General features: G+C 41.9%; 1 protein-coding gene across 1 annotated transcript in view; it reads left to right on the top strand.

Annotated features, from left to right (window-relative positions):
- Positions 1 to 603: 603 nt before the first annotated feature.
- Positions 604 to 20,305, top strand: part of magixa (MAGI family member, X-linked a) — a 30,721-nt gene continuing 11,019 nt past the window's right edge. The window contains exons 1-13 of the mRNA XM_084070109.1: positions 604 to 628; positions 9,347 to 9,398; positions 9,623 to 9,860; positions 10,044 to 10,160; positions 12,338 to 12,457; positions 12,898 to 13,071; positions 13,275 to 13,479; positions 14,172 to 14,242; positions 14,414 to 14,581; positions 16,880 to 17,049; positions 17,857 to 17,944; positions 18,162 to 18,351; positions 18,973 to 19,621. Of these exons, the coding sequence (XP_083926235.1) occupies positions 9,357 to 9,398; positions 9,623 to 9,860; positions 10,044 to 10,160; positions 12,338 to 12,457; positions 12,898 to 13,071; positions 13,275 to 13,479; positions 14,172 to 14,242; positions 14,414 to 14,581; positions 16,880 to 17,049; positions 17,857 to 17,944; positions 18,162 to 18,351; positions 18,973 to 19,621 (2,232 nt within the window). The 5' untranslated portion in view covers positions 604 to 628; positions 9,347 to 9,356. The remainder of the gene's footprint in view (positions 629 to 9,346; positions 9,399 to 9,622; positions 9,861 to 10,043; positions 10,161 to 12,337; positions 12,458 to 12,897; positions 13,072 to 13,274; positions 13,480 to 14,171; positions 14,243 to 14,413; positions 14,582 to 16,879; positions 17,050 to 17,856; positions 17,945 to 18,161; positions 18,352 to 18,972; positions 19,622 to 20,305) is intronic.

The raw sequence follows: 20,305 nt of genomic DNA, 5'->3' as shown, positions 1-20,305 counted from the left end.
TAAAGCGCAGTTCCCTAAGAGAGAGGCAGATGACGTAGATTAGATGTGAGCTATTCTGAATGCCATTGAAGTCCATTAAACCAGATATAGTGACGTGCAACCCCCTAGGCAGGCACTGCACTGAGCACACCTCTCTCTATCTCTGTCTCTCCAATCCCTTATACACGCGCTGCGCACACGTACACGTACACACACGCGCGCGCTCTCTCTGCTCTGCTGCGTGTCACGTACGTTGGCTGAACAGAACTACTACAGCGGCCAGCCGCCTACACTGCGTCTACGAGCTGCGCAGCTGCGCAGTGGATTCACAATCACAGACCGGCTGATTTCTACCTTTTGTTTTGCATTACCTGCAGTGGCCAGAAGCTCTCTCTCTCTCTCTCTCTCTCTCTCTCTCTCTCTCTCTCTCTCTCTCTCTCTCTCTCTCTCTCTCTCTCTCTCTCTCTCTCTCTCTCTCTCTCTCTCTCTCCCCCTCTATCACGCACATGCGCGTGCGTACGCGCGCACACACACCACCAGCACCAAGGGAGCGATCAATACACTAAAAGCCCAGGGAGAATTTAAAGGGAGAACCAGAGGAGAGAAACACGTCGAGGGGGAGGAGGAGACGGCAGGAGGAATTATGACGGTACGTTTGTGTTTATTTCTATCAATTAATTTGAATTTTTGGACGGTGTGTGTGTTGACGTCGTTTGACCGACAGACCTACAATCCGCCTTTATAGGTGAAGGTACAAAAATAAAAACCCCATCGTCAGCAGGTTTTGAATGTGAGAATGAAGCAGCTTCATGCCTAGATGGTCGGTTTACTACTGGACGCTGTGATGATTATTAGCTCTCATCCGCCTTTTGTCCGCCTTATTATTATTGTTGTTGCAATAGTTGTTGCTGTTTAATGTTATTAAACCAGCATTTGCCTCTTGAACTGCTGAAAACAACAGAAATACGTTGTGCGTTTCCTCCAACGTATTTCTGTTGTTTTCATCAGCCTTGCGCCACCACACTGTTCTGTTGTTGATGTGATGAGATGAGATGAGCAGAGCAGTAGGCTATAGCCTTTAAACACCTCTTAGATTAAATTAATAAAAGCGGCTCTAAAACCCAGGAGAAACACACACACACACACACACACACACACACACACACACACACACACACACACACACACACACACACACACACACACACACACACACACACACACACACACACACACACACACACACACACACTGTAACCGTGTGGGAAGCTGGTTGGGGTTGGGGTCACATCTGATGTGGTTCAGGTTCGGTTATTATTAGGCATGTGTGCTGCATGAATCATTATTGATAAATGACTGAAGAAAGGACTTAAAGAGACCAGGTATAGTGTTGGGGTGGGAAGGGGTAGCCTGGTGTTACTGTACTGCATGGGACCAACAGTAACAGGTATAGTGTTGGGGTGGGGAGGGGAGGGGTAGCCTGGTGTTACTGTGCTGCATGGGACCAACAGTAACTGGTATAGTGTTGGGGTGGGAAGGGGTAGCCTAGTGTTACTGTACTGCATGGGACCAACAGTAACAGGTATAGTGTTGGGGTGGGGAGGGGTAGCCTATAGTGTTACTGTTGTACTGCATGGGACCAACAGTAACAGGTCCATTTGGCACCCTGGACCAGATTTCGACAACCAGCACAGATGCAGGTGTCTCCCTGCTCCCTATCTCTCTCTCTTTCTGTTTGTGGCTAGGCGTGACTGTGTGTGTGTGTGTGTGTGTGTGTGTGTGTGTGTGTGTGTGTGTGTGTGTGTGTGTGTGTGTGTGTGTGTGTGTGTGTGTGTGAGTGAGTGAGTGATTGCTGGTTAATATTTAACATGCTAGAAGTTGTTGAGTCCAACTTTCACACACAGATCTTTACTTAATGACTCTCCACTCCAACACCTCAATGCAACACAGGGAAAATAGTGTAACATCAGAGAAGAGAGAGAGAAAAGTAGCCTATACACAATAATGACATAGAACAGTACACATATACAGTACTCATGTATTGAAATAGAATTGAATAGACCAAAGTCAAATGAAATAGGATAGACTAAATAATAGTATTAGTTTCATGGTTGGATACCTTCTTGTCCTGCTAGCCTATATATTTCTTTAGCTAATTAAGCTAATCATTATACGGTATGATGGTAATGTTAATTAAAGGCAGGTTAAAGAAAACTAATGATAGCAATAACTAATGGATTAATAACTAATTGATAACATGCAAGAATGATATATGCTATATACATATATATATATATATATATATATATATATATATATATATATATATATATATATATATATATATATATATATATATATATAATCTATTTATTTATCTATTTTTTCACTACTGGATCCAGTAGATAATATCCCTGGTTTCTATGGGAACAAGACACCAGTAAACAATAATAATACACCTGAAACATCTGTCTGCCTCCATCACTGTGTGTGTGTGTGTGTGTGTGTGTGTGTGTGTGTGTGTGTGTGTGTGTGTGTGTGTGTGTGTGTGTGCGTGTGCGTGTGCGTGTATGTGTGTGTGTATGTGTGTGCGTGCGGCGCGTGTATGTGTGCATTTGTATGTGTGTGCATTTAGACTGACAGCTTTGGATCAGACAGCAATACTATATAGGGGTCACCTCAGGACAGCACAGTGAACTGCTCTTGGATTTTTATCAAAGTGTTCTTGAGCAAGACATACTGAACCGACTGCTCCCGATGAGCAGGGCTGTCACCATCACTAAATTCTACCTGACGATTAATTGTCATGCAAAACAGAATAAATCATGTTCTATGGCTAAAACAGGCTATAATATGTAATAAATGTATACTTTAAACAGCTGTAATAGCTGATCTACAAGCTGTGAGAGGTTGTAGATCAGCTATTTTTGAAAATGTATGAACATTGTTCGACAGATGAATGTATACAGATGAAACGATCTGAAGATTCTGCAAAATAATTGTGATTATCTCAAATAATTGCGATCAAGCAATTACGTAATAATTGTGACAGGGTGGTGCCTTGCATGGTTGCCTCCACTGTTGGTGTGAATATGGGTGTGTGTGAATGGGTGAATGTGGGTGGTTTGTTTGTTTTGTTAGTGTGTTTGGAGAGGAGAGAAGATGCTGTTAGCCTCCAGGGACAAATTAGACAGCAGTGAAGACGCTGTCAAGTGATGCTAAACTAACAGTTGAAAACAGCATGTTCAACAGCATCTATATGGTAACACATATACACCACTGTTAGCGCTACTGTGTTAGCAGCATCATTGGTAACAGTCCAAGGCCTGGAAATGTCACTCTGTATATATGTGACCCTGTAGACACAGACACAGTAAAAACTAGGTCGCATACACATACATTCATGCATTCATTGTGTGTGTGTGTGTGTGTGTGTGTGTGTGTGTGTGTGTGTGTGTGTGTGTGTGTGTGTGTGTGTGTGTGTGTGTGTGTGTGTGTGTGTGTGTGTGTGTGTGTGTGTGTGTGTGGGTGTGTGTGTGGGTGGGTGGGTGGGTGGGTGGGTGTGTAGCATGAAATGCCCCTATACCAGAGAGGGAGAGAAAGACAAACAGGCCAAAAAGAAAGACAGAGACACGCACGCACGCAGGTTCGCACGCACGCATGCACGCAAGTGCCCTATTCTGGGCATGTCATTATTGGTGAAAATTTTCAGTAGATGTAAATTGGCTATATGCTACTTTTGCGTAACAATACTGTACAATAAAGTATAAAATATGGCATTCATTTATGAAAAAACATAAAAGTTGAAATACCTTTTCTGCCTGACAATGATGATATACAGTATTACCTAATCTCAAACCAGGGATTTAGCCTCTATAATACACAACACAGCTCACCAAAACATGTCATAATTTGTATATTATGTTCATTTGTATAAGTTGGTTAACTCCAGGTGGCCATGTGCTGTTTGCAATAATAATAATCATAATAATGTAATCATTTAATTTGTATTGCACTTTTCACAGGGAATCTCAGAGTGCTACATAGTTAAAAACATATAATCAATCATAGAAGGTTAAAAACTGGGTTAAAATGTCAAGCACAAAATAATAATGCTGACAGTAACTACACAACAATTTAACACGAAAAGGCCAATGGAGATCCTCAAACCAATCCATTGAATCTGGACTCAACAGAGAGGGTCTGGACCCCACAAAATGTCATCACATTATTTAGGGGGGTTGCAAGACCCCCTAATGCAAGGGGTTGCAATAGAAAATAGAATTTGAAGGTTAACATTTTACAGCAGTAGTAATCTTTGTGGTAATCTTGTGAAATATATAAATCATTTTAATTCATGGTATTCATAGCATATCGATTTGTGTGTATGACATATGTAACAAATGTCCTAACAAGGATAGAAAAGTATACTGAGGACATTGTGCTAGTTCTATTATTAACAACATTAAATATATTTTAATTCAATTATTAACATTAACATTATTCTTGTGTTGGACAAAAGACTCAGAAATGATTGGAATTTAGAAGTGTAAATATGACAATGAGCGCAGGCACATAACTCACAATGACATCACAATGAACTGCACTTTGACCACTCTTATCACAGGGAGGGAGAGCCCCTTGATCCTTTGTGTTGATGATCAACTACAATATGAATGATTTAGTATTATTTATGTTCATTCTGTCATGGTGATAAATATAACTGAAACTAAATTGAGTCAGAGAGAGAGAGAGAGTAAAGTAGAGAGAGAGAGAAAGAGAGAGAGAGAGAAAGAGAGAGCCAGAGAAAGAGAGAGAGAGAGAGCGAGAGAAAGAGAGAGAGAGAGAGAGAGAGAGAGAGAGAGAGAGAGAGAGAGAGAGAGAGAGAGAGAGAGAGAGAGAGAGAGAGAGAGAGAGAGAGAGAGAGAGAGAGAGAGAGAGAGAGAGAGAGAGAGAGAGAGAGAGCAGGTGTTACAGAGAAAACTATGACGAAAAATGTTGGTTGACTACCTTTTTACACTGACAAAAACGAAATGATAACTAAATAAAAACTAAGCTATGATGACTAAAACTCATTGTGAGCTTATAGATTTTTGGCACACAGCTAAGTGTAAATCAGGCATTATGACGCCATCATGGCCTGCCAGCATACATTTTTGTCGACTAGATCAACTGTAGATTTAGTTGACTAAAATCTTATAATATTTAGTCAACTAAAACTAGACTTAAAGTAAAACCTTTCAGATGACGAAAATATGAGTAAAACTAAATGGCATTTTATTCAAAATTCCATGATTTTGCACTGGGAGATAGGGAAAATGCAGAAAGACAAATGCAAAGATATAGAATGGGGAAGTGAAGACCAGACAGGGGTACAGTCAGGAAGAGAGAGAGAGAGAGAGAGAGAGAGAGAGAGAGAGAGAGAGAGAGAGAGAGAGAGAGAGAGAGAGAGAGAGAGAGAGAGAGAGAGAGAGAGAGAGATGTGAGCAGACATGTGAAGTCAGACAATAACGCATATTCATTTATAAACTCCATTTATGAACTTCATTCATTCAACTTCATCAGTTATTTTAAGTTCATACTTACTACACTACAGTAATTAACAGAGAAACACTATACTACATACACTACTTCACCCACTTTTTTACTTCTGTAAACCCAAACCTGTGATGTGACAATAAATGTGATTCTGATTCTACATACACCAGCTCAGTGGCCTTGTGTTTAGAGTGTCTGCCCTGATACTGGGAAGTTGGTGTTCAATCCCTGGCTGAGTCATACTGTCACAAAGACTATAACAAGACTGAGATGAAATCTTATTTGGATAATTTGCTGTAGTGGCTCATTTGAAATATATTTGCAAATTTGAGATTTTCTTTACGTTTTCCTCCCAAAATCGATTTGTTTATGTAAATCATTTTTAAAATGTAGATTACATCGATTAGTTTGATAAACTGTTTTTATTTTATTCTTTATAAACGAGCACACCTATCCGAGCTGTGACCCTTAAAGGAGTAGTTAACCCAAAAAATGACTTATTTTCTATCAATTACACACTCCATGAAGCCTTGAATTCAGGGATATTCTTTTATTTTTGTCGCATTCCTGAGCCAATAATTTGATGGCCGGGTCATCGGTCAATAGGAGACTCAGTAGGAGACTCATTGAATCTCTGGTCATCAAATTATTGGCTTAGGAATGCGACAAAAACAAAAACATCTCCATGAATTCAAAGCTTCATGGGGTGTGTAATTGATAGAAAATAAGTCTTATTTTGGGTGAACTACTCCTTTAACAACACCGCTCCCCCAGACCGTCTGGGAAAGGAAAACAAGCGCACACTTGGGAGTCATACGAGATCCTCGGGGGAGAAGGCTTCTCAGCTTTCTCTAAAAACGGTACCCAATGCCTCCTTGCTCAGCATCGTGTTGGATTGGGGGTAAGTCCCTGTGACATACAGTACTAGCGTCATGTCCAGGGGGTGTACATCAAGCTGCCTCACGCTACGGATACAGGAGATAGGCTCCTGACCTATGGTCCGACTCCTCAGGCTACTTAATTACTTCCTCCTCACTGACAATACAGTGCACACATTTGGATAAATTATATAACCTTTTTCGGTATCAATACGTCAACTACACACTGCTTTAGGCATAACTAGTACATACACTGTAGTAGACCTGCTTTATTTTTAGATTTCCCATTTACATTATCTCCATATTAATCAAAAACGCTACTGAACTAAATTATTGAGTCCATGTTGTGTTGTTAATCATTTTAATTTAATTCATAAATTAATCGTTTCTCCAGTGACTATTTCATAACAAATAAAAAAAATTGCAATCCACACTTTAAAATGCATTAATTAATGTAACTTTGAAAAAAAAAATAACTACAATGAAAATTGATGTGTTGGATTATCTTTCACTCGCAAGCAAGTTCTAAGACTCTGCAAATTGACTTTTATATTATATATTCATATGTATATCATATTCATACTGTATATACAGACTGGTAACAAATTAAAGGAAAAACCTGAATGGAGAAACATAATGAATACATAATAAAGGTGGATGGTACAATTAAGCAGTTAACAGCCTTTTATTCTCTGTGGAATTTATATTAATGCTGAGCAGACCCAATTGACCTAGATTTTGGATCAAGCAGGCAAGAGAAAAAGATCTAAGTGACTATGAAAGATGGTTCATTATTGGGTCACGGATGGCAGGAGATTCAGTTACAAAGACTGCTCAACAGGCTATACTGGCTAGTGTTTCAATAGTAACAGTGACTAAAGTGAGAAACTCTTATTTATGCAGGCCTTCACATTTGCTGTGTAGAGTAAGACATAATTAGAAGAAAAGGAATATAAGATACGTATAAATAAAAAGCCTGAAAGAGCAGCATGTTAAAATCTGTATGATGTGAATTAAAAGAGGTCCTAAAATACATGCAGTCTCTGTAGTGCAGGTCAGTATCATGTAGCTTAGAAGGTCCAACATGAAATCCTAAATCAAATTATATGTGATTGATTGATAGATTGATTATATTGAAAAGTGTGCAGGCTTCCTTTTTTCTTTTTTGTATGGTCTTCCACCCAGCACCTGCTTTGGATAATGCAAGCACAGCTCATTCAGTATAATTAATTATGAAAAGAAACATACAAAATCTGTCATTAGTCATAAAGATCAACATCAGCTCAGCTGCCTGACAACCCACTAGCCAATTACAGTGTGGCCAAAAAATAGCAAAAGTAGCAGATCTACAAGCTCAAAACGCGTCGCTTCACGCTGCATTTCGAGCTTGCAGATCTGCTACTTTTGATACATTTGTGTGACACTGTAGTATGATCAAGAAGGGCATTCATTTACGAAAAAACACAAAAAGTTAGAATGTGGAGATAAGTGGTTTCGGCCCGACAGCAACAAAATCGTATGGGCTGGGGTGGCTCCTGTCAGTGGGGGGTGTTGAACGGGAAGAGTACGACGGAGGCGTTACGTATTTCTGGTGGGAGCTCCTCGCTAGCAAGTGAGCCAGTACGGTTCAGTAGCATTGGCGAAAACATAGAAATGTGTGCGGTGGATTAATTGAAATACTTAATAAATTGGAAGAAAAAAGGTGTAAATGATACAAATACTAAGCTTGTATGTAACAGTCTCAGGCTGTGTGTGTGTGTGTGTGTGTGTGTGTGTGTGTGTGTGTGTGTGTGTGTGTGTGTGTGTGTGTGTGTGTGTGTGTGTGTGTGACTCCCCATTGAGTGTTACCATCTGCTGTACACTACCAGTAGAATGATTACACGCACACGCACACACACACACACACACACACACACACACACACACACACACACACACACACACACACACACACACACACACACACACACACACACACACACACACACACACACACACACACACACACACAATTACACACATACACACACACATACTCAAGTTCTAATATTTCTGTTTGTTTTAGCTATCTCTTACATTACTTCTTTCTGTTTCTCTCTCTCTCCATCTCCATCTTTCTGTTTATTAGTGGATCTAGGGATAGCTGACTCATCTCTTAATCTCCTCCAGTTCTAAAATCCTCCTATCCTCTCTCACTTCTTTTGTGTTCTCTAAACAAGTGGTTCTTAAAGTGGGGTCAGAGGAAACCCGGGGTCCTTGGGGGGGTTCCACCTCACCTGTTACCCACCTTACCTGTGTCTGATCTTTGATTGCCATTGCCCTGATTGAGTTTGCTTGTGTTTAGAAACCCTGTTTGTTCCTCAATTCTATGCCCAGTCTTTGTGTGTGAACACAGCTCTCTTCTGCCATTCTTTAAATGTTTTAGGACTTTGCCTTTTGTGATTTTTGTTCTTCTTGAGGGTTTTTGTGTTGAGGTTTTTGAGTTGGACTTTTTGCTTGCTATAGAACTTCTGTGTGTTTGGAATTACTCTTTGGACTTCTAGAGACCTTTTGTGATTAAAGACTTTATTTGTTTCTGGAAATTGAACTCTCTTTTTTGACCCACGCTGTATCTGCACATGAGTTATCACTCTATTGGGAAATCCCTCAGCCTGACAGCGCTGAGGCTGGGTTTTTTCCCAGGCCCTGACAACAGTTTAACCACTTTAACCCATATACGATTTGCAAGCTCACAATGCATCACAATGCGATGGTTTATGAGCTTGTAGATTGGCTATTTTTAAAATATCTCTTTTTTTTACACTTTAACAACACAAATCTTGTAGGAGGGTCCAATGGCACCAAATATTTTCAGATGGGGGTCTGCGGCCAAATACATATCGATTTGGGAGTCCTTGAGATGAAAATGTTTGAGAACCACTACTCTAAACTAGTTGTCTTGTGTTCTTTAGAACAGCCATCATGTCTAAGGCCACGGTCAAGAAGCTGCACTGGCGCGCCAAGGTACTGTCTCTCTGTCATATAGTATAAACACAAATATGATCTTTTATGATTTTATAATATTTCACATAATAGAATGAGATGCATATTCAGGATACATTATTTTCCTTTATGTATACTTTTTTAATTTTGTGTTTGTTGAATTTCACCTTGCAAGCATCTGTGTTTATTTCATTCAATCCTTTCCTTCCTTCCTTCTTTTCCTTTACTTTCCCTCCCTCTCTCAGGTGCAAGAGAGCTTTGTTCCATTGGGCGGAGCTTCAGGGGAGCTGGGCTTGGCTGTAGGCGGCGGGGCAGATTATGGAGAGTTCCCATTCGTCACGGCTGCCCCGGGGGGTGGAGCTACAGTTGGCGATGTCATCCTAGAGATAGGCGGGACGCCTGTACTGGGCATGACACTCGGCGATGTCAGAGGGGTCCTTAACTCCTGTCCTCATCCAATTAGAATAAAGACTGTCTCACCAGGTGAGTCTACAAGAAAAAGGTGTAGTTAGATTGTAGAGTTAAAAGTTTTATATTTTGATATTACTATTTATTTTATAGGACTGTTTACGGGTTGCTTCTGTATGCAACTGTTTAATACCTTCTCTCTCTCTCTGTCTCTCTCCTTGTCTCTTTGTCCCTCTCTGTATGTTTGTCTCTCTGTAGGTCTCTCTCTGTGTAAAGACCTCAGGTTATTTCTCAGTAAATGTTTCACTCCATCCTCCATGGACAGTCAACTCCAACAGCTCATCAGAGAGAACCTGTACCTGAGGGCTGTGCCTTGTACGTATGCACACACACACGCACACGCACATGCACACACACATAATACATGTGTATTATGATGTATTATGATGTATTATCTTGTGTCCTTGCTTACTGTAAATCGCTCTGGATTAAGAGCGTCTGCTAAATGCCTAAACTGCAACACACACACACACACACACACACACACACACACACACACACACACACACACACACACACACACACACACACACACACACACACACACACACACACACACACACACACACACACACACACATGCACACAGGCTTGTGATTGTCCATAATGTCCGATGATGATTTACTTGTTCATCTTCTGGTAGCTGTAGAATCTGATCCTGGATGCAAAGCTGCGGGAATGTAAAAGCAGGGTTGTGGGCTGAGTTTTATGGGCATGCCTCTTTGCATACTTTGCTATGCAGTATTAAGTGCACTGGTTCTCCATATACGCCACAGCCTGTAAGGAGGGAGGGCACCAGAGGGCACTTCCCTTCAGTGTGGTCTTTAGTTGGTCCTTGAACTTCTTTTTCTGTCCACCAGTGTTGGCAAACATGTAGATGGCTGTATAGCATCTCGTGGTTAAACATGTGTATACAGTAACATGCACAAGCCAGAGTTGATACTGGTTCAGGGTAGACTCCACACTGCAGCAGCCTGGCCGTTCCAGTACCTCAGCCTTCCAAGTGATGCAGAGGACCTGCTGGAGGTATCTTACATGGAAGGTTCTGAGATGGTGGCTGTGCATGGTCCATGACTCACATCCATATGTCAGAGTGGAGATACAGACTGCCTGGTAAATCAACAATTTGGAATTTAAGGTTGTTGTTCGGGAAGACCTTTCTTAACTTAGACAACCAAATGAGGATGTAGTTTGTTTGAAATGGTTTTCAATATCATTGTGCAGGCAGCAGATAATATACTGGCCATTGAAAGCAGGTACGGTGGACAAATTGTTGGGTGTAGTGGGAGACCTGCATTCATCATTTGACAGATAAACTCAGTTTTGTGGGTGTTGATGGTCAGTCCCATTCTCTGGTATGCAGTCAAAGATATTGAACAGGACTGGGGCCTGTACACAGCGGTGTCTGACTGTGACTGACTCTGACTCCAGTCTGTATACAAAAGAAAAAGGTTCTCACTACTACTCAGGCTTAAGGATAAACTTGGATGGGCATCCAAATGTCCTCATGACCTGCCACAATAGCTCACTGTTCATGCTGTCATATGAGAGAGGTCTACAAAAGCTATGAGCAGCACCGTTTACTGTTCACTGTATTTTTCCTGAAGCTGGTGTGCAACAAGATCATGTCAAACATCTCTCTGTCCTATCTAAAACCACACTGCGACTATGGAATGATGGTGGAGTGTCCTTCCCTTCTTGAGGATTTCAGCTGCGATGTTATCAGATCCATCAGGTTTATTGTTTTCAGGGTTTTGACGGCATGCAGGATTTCATTTAAGTTTGGCTGGAGGTCTAGGTCTTGCAGGGTAGGCTGTTCAGGGAGCTCCAACAGTACAGTTGAATCCATAGAGGTGGGTTGGTTGGCAGGGTGTTAAAGTACTCAGCCTAGAGCTCCACTGTCAGAGCCAGGTCCCCGGTGACAATTATTCTGACGTATCCAACGGGTGGCAGAGAGCAGTTCCTGGGGTCTTATGCATCGTAGAAACCATGCATGCGTTTCTATCTGCATGAGACTTTATTCTGTTGGCCTTCGGAATCCTCCATCTTTTCTAGGGCCTCAGAGCGGAGGTCTTCAGGTTTTGGAAAAAAGGGTTGCTAAGGGTGGGGTGTTTCAGGGGTGTCCACAGAAAGCGTCTTACGAGTAGAGGAGCGCTTTGGATATCGTGTCCATAGTGCTCGCATGCAGCATCTACCGGTATTTAAAACATATTTCTTAGCCATGAAAATTACTATTTTCAATCAGGATAGAGATGCTTTTAGTATGTAAGTTCTTAGAAATGTCCAATCAGGGAGGGAATCCTGAAGGAGTTGAGTTTAGAAGGCAGGTGAAAAAACAACAACATGGACAGCAAGCATGCACTTATTTATCAACAGACTTATGCCTCAACAATATCTTCAAAAAGGAAATATAAATTCCAGGACATGGGAATTGTGAGTATCAACATTATAAACAATGCAGCTTCAATGATGATGTCACCGTGTGTCTGTAGGTACAACCAGACAGCCGCGAGAGGGGGAGATCTCAGGAGTCGACTACAACTTTGTCTCCATTGAGGAGTTCTTCTCTTTGGAGGAGTCAGGAGCCCTGCTGGAGAGTGGCAAGTTCAAAGGTAAGAATCAAACGCACCCAAACTATTACCATGCATCATCCTTTATCACTCTCAAACCCATTTAGAGTACGCTTGTGAAAGCACCAACATGACTGATTCAATTGACTCAATTGGGAATATCAAAACAAACCTTTGCAATAAAACACGGGGAGTATTCACCTACTGTACAAACGGAACCTGGCCCAGTCTTTGACCCCAGGTCAACCAGCACAGATGCCCACCAGGGCTGTGTTCTCTCACCCCTACCAGATTACCAGAACCAATTCCTGTATGCCCCACATAGTGGCACTCAAGTGATTCTGAGTTCTGGGTTCTATCCTGGTAGGATAGAAAACCAGCAGCACTAGTAGTGGTCTTTGTAGTGCAGATCATTGCTTACTGTATAAAAATAATCGTGACTGGTTTTGACTGACTGATTGACTGTTTCTGTCCAATCTCAGGGAACTACTATGGTACGCCCCGGCCAGTCCACATCGGACCAGAGAGTCCACCAATCACCTACCAGGAACACAGAAACCTGCTGAGGAACTTCAGAACACGCAGCAAGTCACTTAGCAACCTGGAGAAAGCTGTAGAGGAAGGAGAGAACAGTGAGGAAGACAGTGGACTGTCTGGTACGCACGCACGCAAGCACGCACACACACACACACACACACACACACACACACACACACACACACACACACACACACACACACACACACACACACACACACACACACACACACACACACACACACACACACACACACACACACACACGCCACTAGCTACTGTAGATTTTACTAATAATAATAATCACTCTGTTGATTGACAGCAGGGTCTGTTGGTGTCAGCAGTGCCCCGCCCACCGGCCTGCCACTCAGCCAATCATGGGAGTCATCAAGAGTGGGCATCGGGGGGGCAGAGAACGGAGCAGGGAGCATCTCAACAAGCAGAGGAGGAGAGAGAGAGAGGGGGGGACCCCTGCCTGAGAACTGGGAGCTGGCGTACAGCGACTCAGGAGAGCCTTACTACATAGAGTGAGTTCAACTATTCAATGTAGACGAGTTGTACTTTGTTAAAACATATGATGTAGTCCAGTGGTTCTCAACCTGTGGGTCTGGACCCCCAGGGGGGGTCCCCACATGATTTGGGGGGGTCCCCACATGACAGTGAAGTGGCAATTTAGGACTTTTAAGACATTTTTTCCAATTCCCCAAAAAAATATTTACTGCATCAAAAGTAATCAACAAACTGTACTATAAAAACTGGTCAAACATTGGCCAAATTGTCAAATATTATAAGAAAGAGGCAAAAAATAGAAAATAGCCAATCTAAAAGCTCACAATGCCTCATAAAGCGAGGGGTTGTGAGCTTGTAGATTGGCTATTTTCACAATATTTATATGTGGAACAGAGTCAAACTAAATGTAATGCCTCAACTACTACATTCCAAGTGCTTGTCAGGATGGGGGGTCCCCAGTTCAAATATGAATATTTTGGGGGGTCACGGCCTGAAAAAAAGAACAAACATATGATGTAGTCGAGTTTCAACCATACAACGTAGTCAAGTCGAACTTGTTTAACCATACAATGTAGCTGAGTTGTTATTGGTTCAACAAGACAATGCAGTTTCGTTTTATATTACTGTATATATAAAATCTTAACTGAATTTTGGTTTACAGGAGAGTAGATTGTGGCCGATGAAGATGATAATAATGTTTGTCTTTCAGTCATATCTCAAAGACGACCAGCTGGTCGGACCCCCGAACACAGAGCAGAGAGACAGTATCTACTAATGAATGTAAGTCTGTCTGTCTGTCTGTCTGCCACACTTCTGTCTGCCAGCCCAGTCAGTAAAAGGCATCTTCTATTCACAATCTACTGTCCTACTCTAATGTCATTTGCCCTGCTCTCCTGTACTTCCATCTATGTATAGTAATAGATTCTTCTCTCCCTCTCTTCTTCCTGCTAGTACCAGCATTCACAGACCAGCCCAGTCAGTTAATGGGATATTCCGTCCACACTCGTCTGTCTAAAGGTCCCAGAGGTTTTGGTTTTAACATCGTAGGAGGAAGTCGACCCAGAGAGTTCCTTCAAGTGTATAGTGTCACACCTGGAGGTCCACCTGTTCTAATTACAGGTAACTATTACTAAACGCTGTACTACTAATAACAATAATAACAAGGCAACCTAGAGGTGTGCATAGTTGAGCTGCAGTACTCTCTGGTGGACAAATATATTCACTTAAAATACAATAATACTGTATACCAGGGCAAGTAAGTTTGACCTCAGGCCAATTATTTTCTATGCCATTACCCAGGCCAGAACACAATCAATGGCTAATTTAGGAACTGTACCATGCGACAAACCAATTCATATACAATAATAGCTATATTGCTATAAAAGTTAACGAATAAAGGTGTGTGTATGACTACTGATACAGAAATATGTGTTTAGTCAAAATGTTACAGGTGCAGATAGAAATGTGTGTGATTTACAGGTCCCATCCTTGAATGTGGTACTTAGGATATTTATTTGATCAAAAAGACAGTCATACTCCTTTTTTTAACAAGAGCTCTTTCATGGTTCAACGTCTCTTGAACAGATAGAAACTGTGTATTTTTAAGGCATGTGAAACTCAGTTTTGGTTTGTTTTTTAAACTTGAGAAAAGCTTTTCATCCAAGAGTCTAAAGAGGAAAGTTGACAGTGAAAATAGAATATTCATAGAAGAATGGAAAGATAACTATATGTTCATCCTACGCTCCATCTATGTAAAGCCATCTATGCTGTCCATTATCTTACGCATTGTGACCTTGTAGAGCCACTATTTTAGCTATATTCTTCACCTGACACCATTGTATGAAACCCAGGACCGTAAGTGATTTATTATGTGTGTGGTGTAAATATGGTGGGTTTGTATAGGAGCACCGGTGATGAGTGGGATGCCACTGCACACTCTGTAACTCTTTCATAACTCCTGTTATTATCGTCTATCCTTTAGTTTCCCCTCTCCTTCCCTAGGAGGCTAGCTGTCTATAAGAGGTCCAGTCTGTGTCTATCTGATAATACCGCAAACTTCAGAAACAACCAGTGCCAAATTTCTTGTGCGCACTGCCAGTAGGCTAACTTAGTACCTCCACTATTTTATTTTTCACATTGGAAATATTTAACTTTTAATTTAATGATTTAAATCAGCGGTGGGCAACTTTGATGATGGAAAGGGCCACTATATTTCCACACTCACTCCAGAGCGCCACATTGCATAATATACTGTCTTTCCGTATTTTAACTTTAACCATTCTATATCACACAAAAGTAACAAAAATAGCCGATCTACAAGCTCAAAATGCGTTGCGTTTTGAGCTATTTTTGAATTGGGATCTTGAAAAGTAACATTTTTATTTAATTTCAAATGATTTTAGTTATACTAAAAGTTAACTTAATGAACTTAAATACAAATACGTTGGACTTACAGTAAGAAAGACAATGGAATTTAATACAAGTCATTAAAGGATCTACACCATGAATAAAATAAAAAAATAACATTTAATATCATATTGTTTATGTCCCTCAAACGTTTTTCAATAGGTTTGAGCCTAAATCACGCCTCAGATATACTCATTCCAACTAACTTCTCTCTGGCTTATAAAGCACTTTTACCTGCAATACCACATTGTCCTGATTTGGCGCTATTGAGCCAGTTTGTGTGCATGTTATCTCTTGGTTCTGTGTGGAAAAAGAAAAAGAAAAAAATGTAATGTTGGAACTGAAAAACTGGAGGGATTGTACCGCTAGTGACGTCACTTTCGGGGGCAAATCTGTTTGGCCTGTTTTGAGACCAATTTACATAAAACCCCAGATATGCTGTGAAACCTCAGTGCTCAAGCTGGGGTATTTTTGGGGGATAGAAGAGAGGTAGGGGAGACCAAAAACACACAAAAAAAGAAGAAAAGTTAAATTTAATGGTGTAGTCCCTTTAAGCTACTAATATAGACTGAAGTCATTAAAGCGGGTCATGTTTGCATGTTTGGAATTGTAACAGCTGAAAACAATATCAGTATTCCGATATTAACCTGCAGGCCGCATTAAGTGAAGGTGGGGGCCACTGGCCGTATGTGGCCCCCGGGCCGCCAGTTGCCCAAGTATGATTTAAGTCAATGGGGATCATATCGGGCTGAAACCTTGCCCAAATTTCAAGTCCTACATCATAGATATGTCATAGATGACTGATGTCAAAGGCTAGCCGTGTGAAATCCAAGATCCACATTGGAGCCACAATGTTTTTTGTCAATCAATCAATCTTATACACCCACTTACAGTTTACAGTTTACAGTTTAGGCATTTACAGTAAGCAAGGACCCAATATAATACATCATAATACACATAAATACATCATAAACACTTCCTTGATTAACCCTCTCTTTCCTCTCTCTCCAGCTGACATCCTGGTATATATAAATGACAGCTGTGTGTTGGGGCATTCTCATAAGGAGGTGGTAGAAATGTTGAAGTCAGTCCCTCAGGGACAAAGTGTGGACGTGGTCCTGAGGAGAGGCTACCCCATGCTGTACAACCCTGATGGATGTCCCAAACAGACACCGGACACAGTCAGTAGACACACACGCACACGCGCACACCCACACCCACACCCACACACACACACACACACACACACACACACACACACACACACACACACACACACACACACACACACACACACACACACACAATAATAATGTTCCTACATACTGTATAATGTGTCAGTTACAGTACATACCCACAGGACCTGCAGAGAATATTAGTTACGTTGTCAGCTCACGGTTGGAACGAGGGGCTCCCTTTTTTTTTCTTTTTTTAAAAACTTTGTTTATTGGATTTTTCTGCAGCAGTATTCAGCATTAAAAAAACATAAGGTACAGAAAAGCTTTTTAAAGCAGCCAAAGGGGCTCCCTTTTTAACTCCAAATAAGCCTTGTAAGCTCCACAGAGGGGTTGTGAGTAAACAGATTAGTTGCTTAGTACATACATTGAAGTAAGGTCAGATTTATGTACCACGCACTTTTATTAAACAGTCCCATATTTTCCACCGCAGTCTGAAAACTCACCTCTTCAGACTCTGCCTCACCCAGACACCCACAAGCACTTTCACAAACTAGCTTCTTTGCTGTTATTTTGACAACCCCTAATTGGACTGCTTGTTAGCACTAGCAGTAAGAACATGGCAATAGGCAGGCACTCATCCTTTCAATTGACATTTGACTATGGAGCTAATAAGATATGTACAGTAATAGGCAAATTATTTATAGGTACTTAATCACTTACACTTCAAGTCGTCTGCTTAAATCAGAAGCATCTGCCATTCTTAAAGGACATCATTTACTGTCTTTCTTTCTTTCCCTCTCTCTCATCTAGACCCCAGCAACCCCGACTGAGCCCCCCATCCCTCCCCGGCCCCCCCTCCACTACAGTCGCACTCTGGATGCTAATGGTAACGCTACAGGTGACATGATTAATTCTCTCCTGGACACACAACACTTTCTGTCCTTTCAAAGTAGAGAGTGTCTGCCGTATAAAAGTAGAGACAGACTGTCCCAGCTACAGTACAATGTAATGTGAACGGAATCAGTTTTAATGTGCATTTATATTTACAACATTCTGCCTTGGACTGTCTTTGTCTGCCAACTGTAGTTTAATCGCTTTCCTCTCTTCACTCTCAGTACCAGCTCATACTCCGCCCTCATATGCTGCTCAACCACTGACCAATGGGCTCGCCAGTCCGGCCACACCAACCTCCCCAGACCCGCCCACTGTGGGTGTGGCCTCTGTGCCCCCACCTCTCCCTCCCGACAGGACCTTAGCCAATCACAGTGACTCAGATGGAGGTCTGTCTAACAGTGGAACACATAGGTAAAATATAATAATAATTACTAAACATTGAGACATATATCTATATATATTTCATTTGAAATATTGTTTATAAGTCATATAAAATGTGGTAGCATGTGTATATATAGACTAAACGCTAAATGATCACTTCACAGTGGCAGTTCACTGTGTGGTGGCATTTTAGCGTGTGCTGATTGGTCAGCTACTGCTTTGATAACAGTTTTCACCCTCTAACTCTCCTCACTCAGGGCAAATAAGTATGTTAGTGTGATAACAAAAGGAATATAAATATTCAAATTCATATTTTCTCTTCTCCAGTTTTTATCTAGCAGCATTTAGACTGCTGAACAAGAGCTAAGTCTGGTGCCACTGCACAGACTGATCTGAAAATTGTTTTAAAGGGACTCCTTTTATATGCTTGCATTCATGACTCTTATTTATTATGCACTTTAGTCACAGTAATTCATTATGCAGATTAGTCATATATTATACACTTTATGCCTCTCCTCTCTCTTTTATGATATGACTCTCTAACTATCTTTTAACTGCAATGATGAGCCTGCACAACTAAGAATTTCACCCACCTTACTTGATGTGATGTGACAATAAAGATTGATTCTTATTCCTCTCCTCTCCTCTCAGGGCTTCTCTGATTAGCTACAGCACCAGTTCTCTCCCTGCCCCTTCTTCTTCACTGTTTCGACGGCAGAGCTCCAAGTCCTCCGAGAGTGACCTGTCCTCTTCCACTCTCCCAATTATCTCCTCCACTGCCCACACACTCTCCAACTTGCCATTGCCTCATCCAGAGAGCAGCGTGCACCCAAACGGCCTCAACAACAACAACACAACCAACAGCACCGCCCACGTGCCCACAACCACCTCTCCCGCCGCCCCCACCCAGCGACCCCCGATGCCTCAGACAACTCTCACCCTCACCCCCCCCACAGACACCCCCCCGTGTGGGTTTAACGGATGCCCTGCCAGCAATCACCACCAACAACCTCCGCTACCGCCCCCCTGCACCAACAGACCCAGCCCAGGCAGGGCACCTCCTCTGGGGGCAGGCTCGGCAGGGACAGTCCCTGAGTTAGGAGGTGGAGAACTGGTCCCAGTGGTCATAGGGAGGAGTGACTTGGGGGCGTTGGGGTTCAGTGTGGTGGCCGGGGGGCCGGGAGGACAGTTTGTGTTGGCGAAGATGGTGTGGGACAGACAACAATGTCCCTCGCTGCAGTCAGGGGACCATATACTGAAGATCAATGGAGCAGATGTACATGGACTCACAGTCACACAGGTTACATGCTAATAATACACACACACACACACACACACACACACACACACACACACACACACACACACACACACACACACACACACACACACACACACACACACACACACACACACACACACACACACACACACCCACCCACCCACCCACACACACACACACACACACACACACACACACACACACACACACACACACACACGCATGCATGCATGCACAAACGCATGCACTGCAGAAGCATAAGCAGATGAAAAAGAAACATAAGCAGATTAAAAAGCACACAACTGCTATATCATAAATATATGTATATCTAGAGTTAATATTAAGAGTACATATGATGCATAGAAATGCATATTCAGAGTTCATTTCTAGAGTTCATAAAATGCCTAGTGGGGGGAATTAATGAGAGAGGACAGGCTGTTTTCTCTTGGAGATCAGAAGTTTGACTGCCTGGGGGAAAGAAACTGTTTCGCAGCCTTGCCGTTTTGGCACGGATGCGCTTGTATCGTTTCCCCAACGTTTCCCTCACTGATGATGTTCAACGCTCTCCTTGTGCATCCCACACTTCCGTAGTTTAGAGTGACAACAACCATCCACTTTATATGAGCTGATCCACGTTGTAGTAGGATCCGAAGCTTACAGTAACTTTACTGAAAAAAATCACTGCGGCAATTTGACAGGTAT

This window comes from Gymnoscopelus microlampas (genome assembly GCF_963454915.1).
Source record: "Gymnoscopelus microlampas genome assembly, chromosome: 10".
Lineage (NCBI taxonomy): Eukaryota > Metazoa > Chordata > Actinopteri > Myctophiformes > Myctophidae > Gymnoscopelus > Gymnoscopelus microlampas.
This window is presented reverse-complemented; position numbering and strand designations above follow the sequence as displayed.